Source organism: Syzygium oleosum, unplaced genomic scaffold, assembly GCF_021117445.2.
Source record: "Syzygium oleosum isolate NSW1041296 unplaced genomic scaffold, Sole_v2.1 Sole_v2.13, whole genome shotgun sequence".
Lineage (NCBI taxonomy): Eukaryota > Viridiplantae > Streptophyta > Magnoliopsida > Myrtales > Myrtaceae > Syzygium > Syzygium oleosum.
This window is the reverse complement of record NW_026607497.1, coordinates 6463086-6477568: the sequence shown is the minus strand read 5'-3', so window position 1 is coordinate 6477568 and position 14483 is coordinate 6463086. Positions and strand designations below refer to the sequence as shown.

General features: G+C 40.1%; 2 protein-coding genes across 2 annotated transcripts; both read left to right on the top strand.

Moving 5' to 3' along the window:
• The first annotated feature begins 4648 nt into the window (after window positions 1-4648).
• LOC115663854 (MDIS1-interacting receptor like kinase 2-like) lies at window positions 4649-5484 on the top strand. Its single transcript, XM_056317478.1, has 2 exons — window positions 4649-5204; window positions 5471-5484. Exons 1-2 carry the CDS (start codon window positions 4649-4651, stop codon window positions 5482-5484), a joined length of 570 nt encoding a protein of 189 aa, XP_056173453.1.
• A 5857-nt stretch (window positions 5485-11341) lies between these two features.
• LOC115675188 (MDIS1-interacting receptor like kinase 2-like) lies at window positions 11342-13954 on the top strand. Its single transcript, XM_056317477.1, has 3 exons — window positions 11342-11491; window positions 11591-12380; window positions 13052-13954. The coding sequence occupies exons 1-3, from the start codon at window positions 11342-11344 to the stop codon at window positions 13873-13875; spliced, it is 1764 nt and encodes a 587-aa protein (XP_056173452.1). The 3' UTR covers window positions 13876-13954.
• Window positions 13955-14483: the final 529 nt, after the last annotated feature.

The window sequence follows — 14483 nt, the reverse complement described above, 5'->3', positions numbered from 1 at the left end:
GCTGCCCTCGCCGACGTCGGGCGGCCCTCGCCTGCGTCGAGCGAGGGCCGCCCTCGCTGGCTTCCGCCTCTGGCCGGTCACCGGACCGGCGACCGGCCAGAGGTTGAAGGTGAAGGAAAAAAAATAAATAATAATAATAATAATAATAAAATAATAATATTAAAGATTAGTTCGGGGTAAAATTATCACATGTGTACCAGTTTGGGGTTTTTTGTGGTATGTTTGGAGTAAAATTATCACAGGTATACCAGTTTGGGGTTTTTTATGGTCAAAAAAATAGTTTGGGGTAAATGTGTCACAAGTGTACTAATTTAGGGTTTTTCGTGTTATTAACCCTTGTTTTTAATGGCGGCCATCTACCATAATTTTGTGTTTCGAGTGACTTACTACACTTGTGTAACGTAACCCAGAGTACATTCAATCGGTTCCTATTCCGAGTGCCACAAGCATGTTGCTTTGGCATGAGTCTTTATTAGAAGTTCAGTAGCTTTTGATTCCTCCAAAAAGAATATGGCAGTAGAGGGAATACAGACTTCGTTTTCATAAGAACTTCGAACTTAAAAGTGCTTAAATTAGGAAGATCACTGATCATCATTTTATCTCAAGAGGAGATTCAATAGTCCAATGCTTTGTCTCAGAAAGAATGCAAGTTCTGCTCGTTACTACCTTATACATCAAGAGTGAGAAGGTAGACGATGTCCTGCCCCCCAAAATATTGAGGGAATCAAATCATGCTGGTCTGTTTTCGCTCGGCCTCACTCCATTGTCAAACACAAGTAGAACTCATTTACGCTGTAGCTCACCATCAAGCATCAACCATCTTTTCTGTTTTTCAGAATAGTGAACTTATATTGCCTTATGCAAAACATGTCAGAAAAGCTTCCCTCTTGTTCTTTATCTGGAAAACGGAAAACAGTCTATGAGAGCTCAGAGTTTTCCGAATTTGAAATAGGAAATTTTGTAGACCAATGTTTGATGCTGCCCTCGATCAATCTAAGTGACAATCGACATCCTAAAATCATAGTTTCAGAAAACTTTGTGAATTGAATAGTAATAGGGGGAAAAATGTAGTAACAACTATCCGAATCGAGTTGTAGCGAGGCAGTGAGTTATGTTCCCCCAACCTTCTCTGACAGTTGGGTCAATTCAATCTTAATTCTTGAATGTACTTCATTTCTTAGTAGAAAGGCAACACGCAAGACGCAATGTCAAGAAAGAACCATCTGGTGCCTACAGTCAACTTCTTCATTATGCCAAATAGCATCCTCAAAGATGTGTTCCACTAGTTAAATACTTGCTGATGCATAAAGCTTAGTTCAGTCTGACTTTATTAGGAAGAACTTCATCTCGAAGCATGCATTACACCTGCACATTCACCCTCCTTTGCTTAATGATAATGGACATACTACAGACGATCAGTAACTTATAATTGCTTGCTTAGCTGACTAACTGCAACTCAACCCTAGATTAGATTGAGAATATTCATATCCATATGATTCCCCGGGTAACTCACTTGTAAGTCTTAGATATGTACAGAAGCCTATTCCCAATCTTTAAAGCACGTCTCCCAGAGCATACGTTCGAAAAGGTTGAAAATGTTCACACGTGCATAACAGGCATTAAGGGTCCATTTGTTTGAAAAAAAAAAACTATTTCCCGAAAATAATCAATCTACGAAAAAAGTTTTTCATGGACTTAAAACAACAAGCTAAGATTGGGGGAAAATGACTTCCCCTTACTCGCAAGAAGGAAATCAATTTTCCTCAATCACCCAAAAAATGAAAATAATTTCCATGGAAAATAAGTTCTTTTATCATGAAGTTTTCAATTAAACAATGCACCCTAAAATTGCTTAAATACTTTTCGAGTTTGAATTCGTGAACGAATCCGATTCAAAATTGGGCGGGAGAAAATCTGAGTTGGACATTGTAGTTGACTTGTTGAAACTGGATGAAGCAAAGAGCAAAAAGGGGAACTAAAGGAAATTGACTTTTCTCGTCGATTACAACGTGCTCAAATTGAAGAGTGTTTTAGTAAAGAAATCATGTATGAAGATTTTGGGTACTTCTCTATGAAATTGAAAGATTATTTCGCGAGAAATTACAAGGGATAAACAATGTATGACATTATTATGAGTAATTAGAAGTTGAGAACTAAGAATATTTGAGTGACTTGAGCGTGATGGTAAGTCCCGTTAATGCATGTTTGTTTACTCCTATGCCAAGGTAAAAAGTACTTTCTGCTTTTCGGTCAAAATTCAAAATTGTAATCAAATTTCAGAAAATTACGAAAAAAAAATTGTTTGCGGATGTATATGTCAACATTTGAGTATCGTGAGAGTCTTAGGGCTTTTAGATTGAAAAAAAAATATTAAAATGACTGAATCGCAAGATTTAGATTAAGCAAAAAGCAAAAGCTGGAATTATAAATGTGAGGAAGGGACAATGACACAAATAGTCCTCGAACTTTGGCTCAATGTGCAATTTGATCCCTGAACTTTTAATTTGTTCAATGTAATCCCTGAACTTTAGCCTAATGTTCAATGTAGTCCCTGAACTTTTAATTTATTCAATGTGGTCCCTGAACTTTTGGTACATGTTCAATTTAGTTCCTGAACTCTATGAAAATACATAATATAGTCCATGAACTTGAATTAATGGAAGGGCTACATTGAACATTTTTATAAAGTTCAGAGACTAAATTAAATATATACCAAAAGTTCAGGGACTACATTGAACAAATTGAAAGTTCAGAGACCATATTGAATATTGGGTTAAAGGTTAGGGACTATATTGAACAAATTAAAAGTTCAGAGGCCGAATTGCACATTGAATTAAAGTTCAGGGACTGTTTGTGTCATTTTCCTTGCGAGGAATGCCAAAGTCTCGGAAAAACCTATGCTCGTGGTCAAAGTATTGGTGCTACAATCTAGAAGTCAAAATGGAGATATCAACTCTCCCATATCTTTTTGTCTAATTAATGCCTGATGATGCATGAATTCCTATAGTCAAAGATCGGTAATTTAGCAAGCAAAACAATTGTGTCCCACATTGAAAAGAAGAAAAGAAACAAAGAAAACAAAGTTTAGCAAGGTGGAGTCAAGTCAACCACTTACTTCTGCATCCATGAGACTCTGCACAAACAAACCAGACAATTGTCAGTAGCTGAAACATCATAGTCAGAAAAGCATTCAAAATCCTGGAATGGGATGAGATGTTTGAAAGCTGGCCTTTGATGAAAGGGATTAAAGAAAATGACAGGAACAGAGCAGCCAAAGGCTGTATATATGCCTCTGTGTTGATCATCATGCTCCAAAACAGCACCAGAAAATCATGGATTCGCCAAAAAGTTTAGAGGGAAGCGGTACATCTTCTAGCTTCCGTCGCCCTCCTCGCAATGCTTTTTAGTCATGTCACAAGGTGCAATTCCTGCAAATGGGTATTATCGTGCGATTGCATCGTTCATTACTTGATTTCATAAAAGTGGTGATTATCACTTAGTGAGCCCGGTTTTGCTTGCCCCTTTTATTACCGTCCCGGATTCCAAGAATAGAGGAGAGGAATGGATTCATGGAGAGGGCGTGGATGGGGATGGCTTTTAGGATTTATTTTGCTATTTTTATTAAGCTTATTAGGCTGGCTCTGAAAGAAATTCGAGCTTGGTACATTCATGATACGTTGGATCTTATGATTATTTTCATTATTGCAAGTTTTTATCCGATTGATACATTTTCGAAAACAGGTTTATTTAATTAAAAGCTTGGTGCTTTATTTTATGAAAGGATGGGGTCGTTCCCCAAATTCTATATACAGATTTGGAGTGTGACAGTGACTATGACTAAGTTTGCGATTGCTCGCTCTTCTTTCTACCAATTATCTTGTAAGAGCTCAACCCATTTACCGTACCAAGCCTTAGCCCATGTAATCCCCTGTCGTTTCTCCTTCATGAGAAGCAGGAGATGTGTGCAAAGCAAGAAAGTGTTTGCATGCAAACACAACGTGGAGGTCCTCTATTCTATATCCATCTTCAATCTCTCCCTGTCAAATGCTTGGAAGGCAATCTCGTCCCAAGTGCTTCTAGAAAGGGAGCATTAGGCCATATACGACATCCAAAGCAGATCCACTTGGTATTAAGAAGATTTATCAAGCAAGGGTCAGAGAATTTCCCAAGAAATCTATTAAACAAATGCCCTCAGTCGAATTATGTCTGCTGCAATCACAAAGTTTGAGCACAAAGATAGTGACTGGCTTCATTTTTCTTCCCTCTTAATAATGGCTGATGCACGCATTACCATTTTTAAAATCGCAGCATTTAACTGTTGGCACCCCCACCCCAAGTAAAACCCGAGATTGTTGCAAGTAAAGAGAACAGAGTTCAGGAAGCTCCGAGTCAAAGTCAAATACGTTGTTCCAAGTTCCAACCATATGAAACTCTATAGACAGTGAGACTATTTCCCGTTTTCACATATTGGCCAGATTGTTGACATCTGAAGCATCCCAATCAGAAGCATTCAACGAGCAGGAAATCGGATGTCTTTGAAAATTGGCCTTCTTTGAATGGACTTAGAGAATGACAGAAACGGAGTAACAAAGCTTTTCATATATGCTTCATGGTCGATTATTAACCTTCAGAACAAACAAAAGAAATCATGGGTTCACCAGAATTAGAGACACCAGTGCATCTTCTAGCCTCCTTTGCCATTTTTACTGTGCTTTTAGCCATCATTCCACAAGGTGCAATTCCTGCTTTTGCCTCCACACTAGAAGCACAAGCCCTTCTCAAATGGAAATCCACCCTTCAAAACCAAAACCAATCCACCTCCTCTCTATCAACATGGACTCTCCCTCCTCAAAATGCTACCGGCTCCAACGCAACGGCGGCGAGCCCATGTGGTTGGTGTGGCATCTCATGTAACCTAGCCAGAAGCATGATGGGAATCAATCTCACCGGTTCGAACATCAGAGGTACGCTTGACGAGTTCCCGTTCTCGTCTTTGCCGTATCTTACCTATATAGACATGTACATAAATGAACTCTTTGGCGGTATTCCGCCTCAAGACGGTCTTTTGACCAATCTCACCTACCTTGACCTCTCCTTTAATCAATTATCCGGGAATATACCACGGGAGATTGGCTATCTCACGAAGCTTGAGGTGCTACACCTGATCTCTAACGAGTTGAATGGCTCTATCCCTGATGAAATAGGTCAGTTGAATTTACTGAACGAGCTCGCCTTGGACTCAAACCAGTTGGATGGATCCCTTCGTCGTCACCGGCGAAGCCAACATAGCTAGGACTACGATTTTAACTCCTCAAACAAAAACTAATTTGCAAGAGGGAAAAACAACAGCGAAACACTTACCAATCACATGCAAAAGGCGTATTCCGACATTAATCAATGTTTTTCGATTTCCCTCTCTTCTTTCTCATGGCTTGTCAAGGCTCTGCTTTCTCCGTTTCTTCTATTTCAGGAATGCAACGGTAAGCGGAACAAGAAGACTCTTGAAGCTTATTTGGGCTGAGGAAGTATACTGGGCTGGGCCTCTCTTATTTATTTAAAATTCTCTTTTCCTTAAGTTCATATCTTATAATAATCTCACTTAACGTTCTTATTTCATTGTATTATTGACAAAACTCATAATTGTCTTGAAATACCAATTTTAGATACTTGACCAAATCTTATGATTCAATTCGATCCCGAGAAATTTCAAGATATCGATCCCCGATATGTGTCTTGATTTAACAACAATCGTGAGGGTACATCCTGACATAAAAAAAGTCAATTAACTAAGGACACGTTAAATGCGAGATTCTATTTTACTGTGCACCAAAAAAAGAACAAAGTTCTGTGATGGTTAATCCCATGAATCACTAGGAAATGTCAACTATAGTTGGTTGTGGTCTTAGTATCAAATCTTGTGATTTAGGAATAATAAATTCGAGTGTCCATATATAACATGTAATTTTAATTCACTATCATCTCGAATATTCTAAGTTACGATAGAATCATAGATTATATTTGACCATATTTAAAGCTTATCTTTCTTCCAAGCTAAAGATATCTTATTCCAGAGATGTCATTGTATGGTATCAGAGTGCGACCCCCTCCAGTAGATGTGCAGTTTTGGGACGAACCAGGAGGAAGTTGGTGGGTCTGTAACAACCCGGTCCGATGAGGGCGAGAAGTGGTTGCTGGGCTAGAGAACCTGGACATGGAGCGGCTCATGGTAGGTTTTTAGGATGGCGAAGGGGGCAAGAATGAAACGAACTGTGTACCGAACATGGGGAGAACGATTCTGAGATATATAAGTGAAAAACTAAAATTAACTCACGAAGCCGCCTTTTGACCTAAATGCGAGTTTTGGAACTCCAAAGTTAAGTGAGCCCATACTAGAGCGCTACCAGAATGAGTGACCTCCTAGAAAGTGCTTGCCTATACGCTAAAGGACAAAATCGTGAAGCTCGGTATGGGACGGACCAAAACGGACGATATCTCAAGTGAATTAATTCAGGGATATCACTGATGGTGTGTGTCAGCTTAATCTATGCATATTGCATATGAACAATGAGATGTTTAACTGTACTGGTGCGATCCTGCACTCTTGGTTTGCCATTTTTTGGTCATAATCCAGTAGCCACCTCCAAAGTTGATATGCTAAGAGTGCCATATAGTTTTTTTATATTCTCACAGCGGTAGGTGTTCCACTTTGGCATCCTTCTACTTTTGACAAATTTTTTCGGGTCTTGAAGAAGCTGCTTGAAAATGGGTTCGATCCGTTGACCTTGCATTTGGCTGATGCATTAGTTGCAGGATTCTAACCTGCGACGGTAATGAAAATCACGGCATTAGTGACGTTGTAAAAAGATATAGCGCTATTCGTATTATGAATTGTTCGGACTCCACGACCGTGCGCTACTTCCTTTTCTCTCGATTCTTTACGAGGGTCTCCTCGTATCTGAAAGTGAAGGATTTACCTAGAAATATGATAGCTCGTAGCGTAGCATGACATTTGTGGTGGTTTTCTGAAGATTCAAGGTGATATGGAGTACAGGATGGTACCAAACGAGCCCCGTGAAAACCTGATTGAATGCCTCTGCTTGTGGTTCTGGTGCCCCAAATTGTTGCGGCAGGAATTGGATGAGGAAAGCAGCCTGGCGTTGGTTGGGGCCCGCCTTGGCATCATATGTCGTGATCTCGGAGCAATAAATGCGAGTGTCCGAATACTAACATATAATTTCAATTTACTATCGTTTAGAATATTCTAAGTTGCGACAGAATGATAGTTGTTTTTTACCATACTGAAAGCTTGCATTTCTTCCAAGTTAGAGATACCTTACGAAGCCTTAGTTTTATTCCAACTGGCCATTTAAGAATAGGTAGATGGGATTAGCTCATCAGCAGCTAGAGCCCATATACATTTATGTTCTGTTTGGATTTGAGGTACCTTAGGAAATTATGGTCATTTAGGAAGGTGAGAAGCGATTAAAAAAAAAGGGAACAGGGTCCAAAGTGGATATAGTATCAAATAAGGGCCTGAAGCGCCCAATCAGTCTCAAATAGGGGCTCGAAGTGCCCAATTAGTCTCAAGTAAGGGCTTGAGTTCGTTGGCCGGTCAAATGCTCACCGGCCGGCGAGCACGTCACTATTCCGGCGATCGGAACAAGGACAATTTTGTCTTTTACTCTCTTTTTTTCTCTTTTCCTTTTCCTTTTCTTATTCTTCTTTTTTTCCTCTTTTCCCTCCGCCGGCCATAGCCGGGGTTGGTGGAGGTCTCTGGCCTCAGACGGAGGCCGCCCTCACTGGCGTCGGGCGAGGGCAGCCCTCGCCTGACGCCGGCGAGGGTAACCCAGGGTCGGCCCTCGCCGGCATCGGGCGAGGGCGACCCTCACCCGACGCCGGCGAGGGCAACCCTCGCCCGACCCTCGCCGGCGTCGAGCGCCCTCCACCTGAGGTCAGCAACCTCCACCGGCCCGGCTATGACTGGCGGAGGGAAAATAGGAAAAAAAGAAGAAGAAGAAAAGGAAAAGGAAAAGAGAGAAAAAAAAAAGAAGTAAAAGACGAAATTGCCCTTGTTCCGATCGCCGGAATAGTGACGTGCTCGCCGGCCGGTGAGCATTTGACTGGTCGGCAAACCTAGGCCCTTACTTGAGACTAATTGGGCACTTCGGGCCCTTATTTGACATTATGTCTACTTTGGACCCGTTTTTGAGAAAATAACCCCACTTTGGGTATTGATTTGAAATTTTCCTTAAAAAAAATGAAGTGCCTTTGTCTTTATCTAAATCAAGAGTAGATCTTGAGAAATTTGGCCTACGCCATATGACATTTATTGGGGAAAATTACCAAAAAAAAGTCTTAAAGATATTGCAATTGTGCCAATTCAATCTTAAACCTTTTACATTTGTACTAATTCAGTCCATCCAGCTAACACCAGTCATCGCTAATGTATACAATTTTTAATAATATTTAATTTTTTTCTAATTCTTTTCTTTTTCTTTTATTTGTTTCCCCACAATGGCGGGAGAGGGCTTGCGGCCCTCGTCCGGATCTGGGTGAGGCATGGGGGTCGCGGGCAAGGCGGCCTAGCCCAGATCTAGGTGAGGCTAACCTCGCCATCGCCTCGTCTCGTCGGACACGGGTGAAGGCAACCATGGCCTTGCTAGCCATAGGCAAGGCCGCCTTCACCTACGGCTGGCAAGGCCATAGCAAAGCTAGCCATGCTGGGATCTGGGCGAGGCCAGGAGAGGGCCTCACAGGCGGCCAACAAGGGATTCACAGCGAGCCTCGCCAGCCACTATGGGAAAAAGAAAAAGGAAAGAAGGAAGAAAAGAAAAAAAAGAAAAAAATATTTATAAAATATTTATGATTGAATTAGCATAATTACAATAGATTTAAGACTTTTATGATAACTTCCTTATTTATTGTAATATAATAATTGATTATGGTTCCCTCTACCCTTTGAGGAGCGATTTGAGTCCGACTCGAATGATCCATTTAACTCGTATTGGCCCATATTTTTGTAACATAATTTTGGCAACCCATACCAAATCTCATCCAGACCCCAAGTCATACCTAATTCAACCCACGCACCAAGTTATAGCAATTTACCCTTTTAAATTTGAAAAATAGCATACTAAAAAAAACTGACGTTGATCACTCTTTTTGCGGTCCTTAGATTCTTCAATCGAATCCGACCAAAAAAAAAGATTCCTCAATCGAAGCAATGCAATGCTACCTACTATTTACTTTATTACAAAAATGATAAACGCAATAAAGTAAAGTAAAAAAAGATCGCAAAGCTTATAAATGAAGGAAAATAAGTTCTTACCATATAGATTTCAATGGTGGTCATTAAACTTTGATATAATCAAAAGTTTACACTTCCAATATGTAATCCAACAACATCGTTATTCCGTGTAACGTGCGGGAATGTCTCTATTGGAATTATGGAGAGCACTTCAAAATTCCCACATATAATCATGGCGCACTATTTCTCAATAATTGAGCCCACTTAGAAAGCTCAACAAAGACTCGATTATCTGAAGTAAATCATGATCGCAAGTGTAATTAATCACAGGATTAAAGAGCGGACCTCCACAATTACGTTATCGTCTGTCAATGGCTCAAACAAGCGGGCCCAAAATAATCTTATGTTCCATTTCTGGTTTTCCTTTTCGATTGACCATCATCTTACTAGACATTCTTATTTTAAGACACATGACAACCCACTGTTTAGATTTTAGCTAACCCAAATCGGCAATTAACGAGCGGGTCTTTAATCCATTTTGACGCCTCTCCCTTTATTTGAACGAGACCATCAATTTTATCAGGTCCGTGGATTTTTTTTTTTAACCGTGCTCCCGGAGCCATTTGGCTAGATCATCCGCTGTCGTTTCTGCATAGAATGTTGGATATTTTAATAGTTTTGAAATATTGCAACTATTATTTTTGTAACGCTTTTTCACCGTCATCAATTTGTAACCGTTGTCTTCCGCCATTAATATGTAACGTTTTATAACGGTTTAGTAACGGTGTATGACAGCTTTCTAATAACTTTCTAACATTTGATATATTTCTCTATAAACTCTTCATTATTTTAAATTAGGGATATGTGCACTAGAAGTCCTAAAACTTGTCACAAAAGTGCAATTGAGTCCTAAAACTTTCAAAAAGTGCAAACAAGTCCTAAAACTTATCACGAAAGTGTACTTGAGTCCTAAAACTTTCAAAAAGTGCAAATAAGTCTTAAAACTTGTCACGAAAGTGCAAACAAGTCCTAAAACTTGTCACGAAAGTGCAAACAAATCCTAAAACTTTCAAAAAGTACAATCAATGGAAGGACTTGATTGAATCAATTTGACAAGTTTTAGGACTTGTTTGCACTTTCGTGACAAGTTTTATGACTTGGTTGCACTTTTTTAAAGTTTTAGGACTTAAGTGCACTTTCGTGACAAGTTTTAGGACTTGTTTGTACTTTTTGAAAGTTTTAGAACTCAATTGCACTTTCGTGACAAGTTTTAGGACTTTGAATGCACTTATCCCTTTAAATTATAACGGCCATATAACGGCCATATTCTCCTTCAATAATTACCAATTTAATTATAACAGTTTCGTTCTCTTTTTTATTTGAATATAAAATTAAAACTTCAAACCACAATCAAAAGTGAGAGACATGAAATAAAAGAGAATTTCTTTTTCTTCTCATATCTTTCCTTTCCTTGCTAGGCCTTCTATTATTCTATGCAGAATAAAGAAGAAGGTCCGTTGTATTTTGGAAGGATAGCCACTAAAGCTTATCGCACCGAGTTTCGTACTCTGAGGAGCAGAATTATCCTTAAGTCAAGTACTTGCACGTCTCAGACAATTGATTTTATTTTCTCATCTTTTTCAATAGATTTCCAACGATCCTTATTCTACATTATCTAATATTTTTCCAACGTAGAATGGGGTTAACCGTGTCAAGAATTGGCTTCATGAATGCCGAGTGAGAAGGCTGTCCTTTTGCGCGCTTAGAATTGCATACTGTGCGGCACAAACTAGGATTCAATCCTGTGGAAATTGGGACTTCACATCACTCTCCTCAAAGACTTCTCTGTCGAACACCCTGGATTTCAAATAGTAAGTGGGACTCATTTCCGAAATAGGGACTGACCGAGTCAGGCAAGTCACCAAGGAAGACTATAAAAGGAAAAAATTTCCTAAGTCTTCAAGGAACCAACAATTCGTCCAGTCAGCTTTCAGGAAGGTGAGTTTTCACAACCTTTTTAAGCATCGCTCATTGCCTCGGGAAAAGAAAAACCAACTTACCAGAACCAAAAGAGAAGAAGAAGAAGAAGAATCCATGGATTCTTCGTCAGGATTCAAGAGGGTCATGACCCTTGTGGCTGCCCTTGCCCTTTTCACTATCTCTGTCACTCCACTTCCGGCTCCTGCTTCCCCTGCCAAAGCTCAAGCCCTCCTCAAGTGGAAATCCAGTCTTGGCAACCGTTTGGTTTCTTCCCTCTCTTCGTAGACTCCCTCTCCTCGTAAGGCCACCAGTTCCAATTTGACTGTGAGTTCATGTGCTTGGTATGGCATCTCCTGCAATCAGGCCAGGAGTGTGATTTGGATAAATCTTACCAGTGCCGATGTGGAAGGTACGCTTGACGAATTCCCATTCTCATCTTTGTCTCATCTCATGTACATAGACCTGAGTGTGAATAGTCTCTCATGCCACATTCCACCTCAAATCGATTTTCTGAGCAATCTCACATATCTCGACCTCTCTATCAATCGGTTCTCGGGGATAATACCCCCAGAGATCGTCCATCTAACGAAACTGGAGGTCCTACACATGTATTTCAACGAGTTAAATGGCTCCATTCCCCTAGAAATTGGGCAATTGCATTTGCTCAATGAGGTCACGCTGTATTTGAATCAGTTGCATGGATCTATCCCTTCCTCATTGGGTAATTTGAGCAAATTAGCTAGACTGTATGTCTACAACAACTCTCTTTCTGGTTCTATACCTCCCGAGATGGGAAATATGACAAATTTGGAAGTGCTCCACATGGACGCTAACTTCTTGACAGGACCAATTCCTTCCACTGTGGGGAACTTGACCAAATTGAGAGAGTTGCACCTTTTTGCTAATAAGCTTAACGATTCCATCACCCTAGAGCTAGGGAATTTGAAGCTTCTTAGCTCGTTGAGCCTTTACAATAATAATTTTATTGGTTCAATCCCGCCGACATTAGGCAATTTGACGGAGCTTACCCTTCTTTTACTTTATGATAACCAGCTTTCGGGTCACATTCCTGATGAGATGGGACATCTCCGCGCTATGCAGGACTTAAAGCTGAGTGGAAATCAGCTCACCGGCCCAATTCCTTCTTCTTTGGGTAACTTGACCGACCTAGTTCTTTTGCGCCTCCATCTCAATCACCTTTCTGGTTTGATTCCTAGATCCTTAGGGGATCTAATGAACTAGGAGGTGCTGTTATTGAGTTACAACCAACTTTCTGGTAGCATTCCTAATAAGTTAGGAAATATTCAGGCTATGATCCTGTTACATCTGAGTGCAAATTAGCTCACTGGTCCAATTCCTTTTTCTTTCAATAATTTGACAAACCTAGTCTATTTACGCCTCAATGAGAATCAACTTTCGGGAAAGATCTCTGTATCAATTTGCAATGCCACCAGCCTTTCACTCCACATCTTGTCTAATAATAGCTTAACTGGTAGCCTACCCCAGTGCTTATCATACTTGAGCATTTGTCTATCAGTTTTGAACTTGCGAATGAATAGTCTTTCGGGCACGAACCCTCCAACATTTTCACCACAAAGTAGCTTGAGAAATCTTGACTTGAGTCAAAATCAATTCCAAGGCACATTGCCACATTCCCTAGTCAATTGTAAAAACCTGGAAGTCCTAGATTTGAGCTATAATAAGATGGGGGATAAGTTCCCAGAATGGCTGGGAAGCCTACCAGAGTTAAAGGTTCTTAATAGGAGGTCCAACAATTTTAAGGGTCTTTTAGATTTTCCAAGGGTAGCTCATCTCTTTTTGAAGTTGCACATTTTGGATCTCTCAACAACAACTTCGCTGGTCCTTTACCAGCCAATCTGATAGTGAAACTTCAAGGGATAATGAATGGACAAAATGGGCAAAAGCCGCAAGACAAATCATTGTACATGAGGCAGCAAGCTGGAAAGGAATTATATGAAGCTTCTGTGAATGTGATCATGAAAGGAAAGGAGATTCGGCTAGAGAGGATCTTGACCATTTTCACAACCATCGACTTATTGCTCAACTCTTTTCAAGGGAACATCCCGAGTGTTATTGGAAATCTTCATTCTCTCATAGGGCTCAACCTTTCCCACAACCACCTCACGGGTTCCATTCCTTCAACCCTTGGAAATTTGACTAACCTTGAAAGACTGGATTTATCTTCAAACAAGCTTAGTGGGAGTGTCCCTAGAAAACTGGGAGATTTGTCATTCCTTGGGTATTTGGACCTCTCAGATAACCAACTCACAGGCCCCATACCTCAAGACAAGCAACTGAGCACATTCACAAGCAACTCATTTCATGGAAACCTCGGCTTATGTGGAACTCCATTACGAAATACATGCCCTGGTGATGCTCAGCCTCCATTGCCACCACCTTCATTCTTCCAAGAGGATAGTACAAGAGAGCATGGTAGCGGGTTTGATAGGAAAGTAGTCGGGATAGGCTATGCATCCGGAATCGTGAATGGAATCTCCATAGCGTACATTTCATGTGAAATTGGAAGACCCAATTGGCTTGTGGGAAAAGTGAGAAGCATGGAGAGAAGAGCCAAATTGATGAAGAAGCCAAAGCAGAAGGCCATCAAATTTCATGGAGGCCAATGAAATTGTTGGGAAGTGGTCCCTTTGAACTATGTGCAATGTAGATCAAGGAATACAATTTTTGTCAGATTGCAATGCAATTTCGCATATGGATGCTCGTTTTTATCATGTTGTCATTTTCTTCTTAAAGTGCAATTTCTGCATCGAGTTGAATGAATAGATGAACATGAAAGAGATTTTCCAAAAAACGCGTTTTACATCATTAACACCCTATTTGTCCTTTTCTTGTTTAGTGTACTCCATTCTTATTTCTTCTTGGGAAAGAAAAAAAGATGAAGAGCTGTCGAAGCCCATTTTGCGCGGGATTACATGATTGAATGTGTCATTGAAATATGGCTTTAATGATTTCTAAATTTGTCATTGTCCCACTACACATTTCTTTTGAAGTTGCAACTCGGTATTAGATCGTTGACTTGCAGTCTTGCACCTGTCATACTTGTCTGCAATAGTAAACAGGGGTACTCAGGTTCAAAAGTCAAAGCATCCTCGAAGTTTAGATTCAAAGTAATCTTATTGCAAAATTCTAGGATCCCCTAGGCCAAAAAACTGAAATTTTTTCATGTTCGTGGTTTTTTTGAAGTTGCTGGTAATTTTTAAATACTTTTTGCAAA

Bases quoted from the DNA above. Each gene is read 5' to 3' on its own strand.
- LOC115663854 (XM_056317478.1), top strand. From the start codon at position 4,649: ATGGGTTCACCAGAATTAGAGACACCAGTGCATCTTCTAGCCTCCTTT.
- LOC115675188 (XM_056317477.1), top strand. From the start codon at position 11,342: ATGGATTCTTCGTCAGGATTCAAGAGGGTCATGACCCTTGTGGCTGCC. The intron at 11,492-11,590 runs GTTTCTTCCCTC...TCCTGCAATCAG, and splicing joins CCAGTCTTGGCAACCGTTTG to GCCAGGAGTGTGATTTGGAT. The intron at 12,381-13,051 runs GTAACTTGACCG...CTCTTTTTGAAG, and splicing joins CCCAATTCCTTCTTCTTTGG to TTGCACATTTTGGATCTCTC.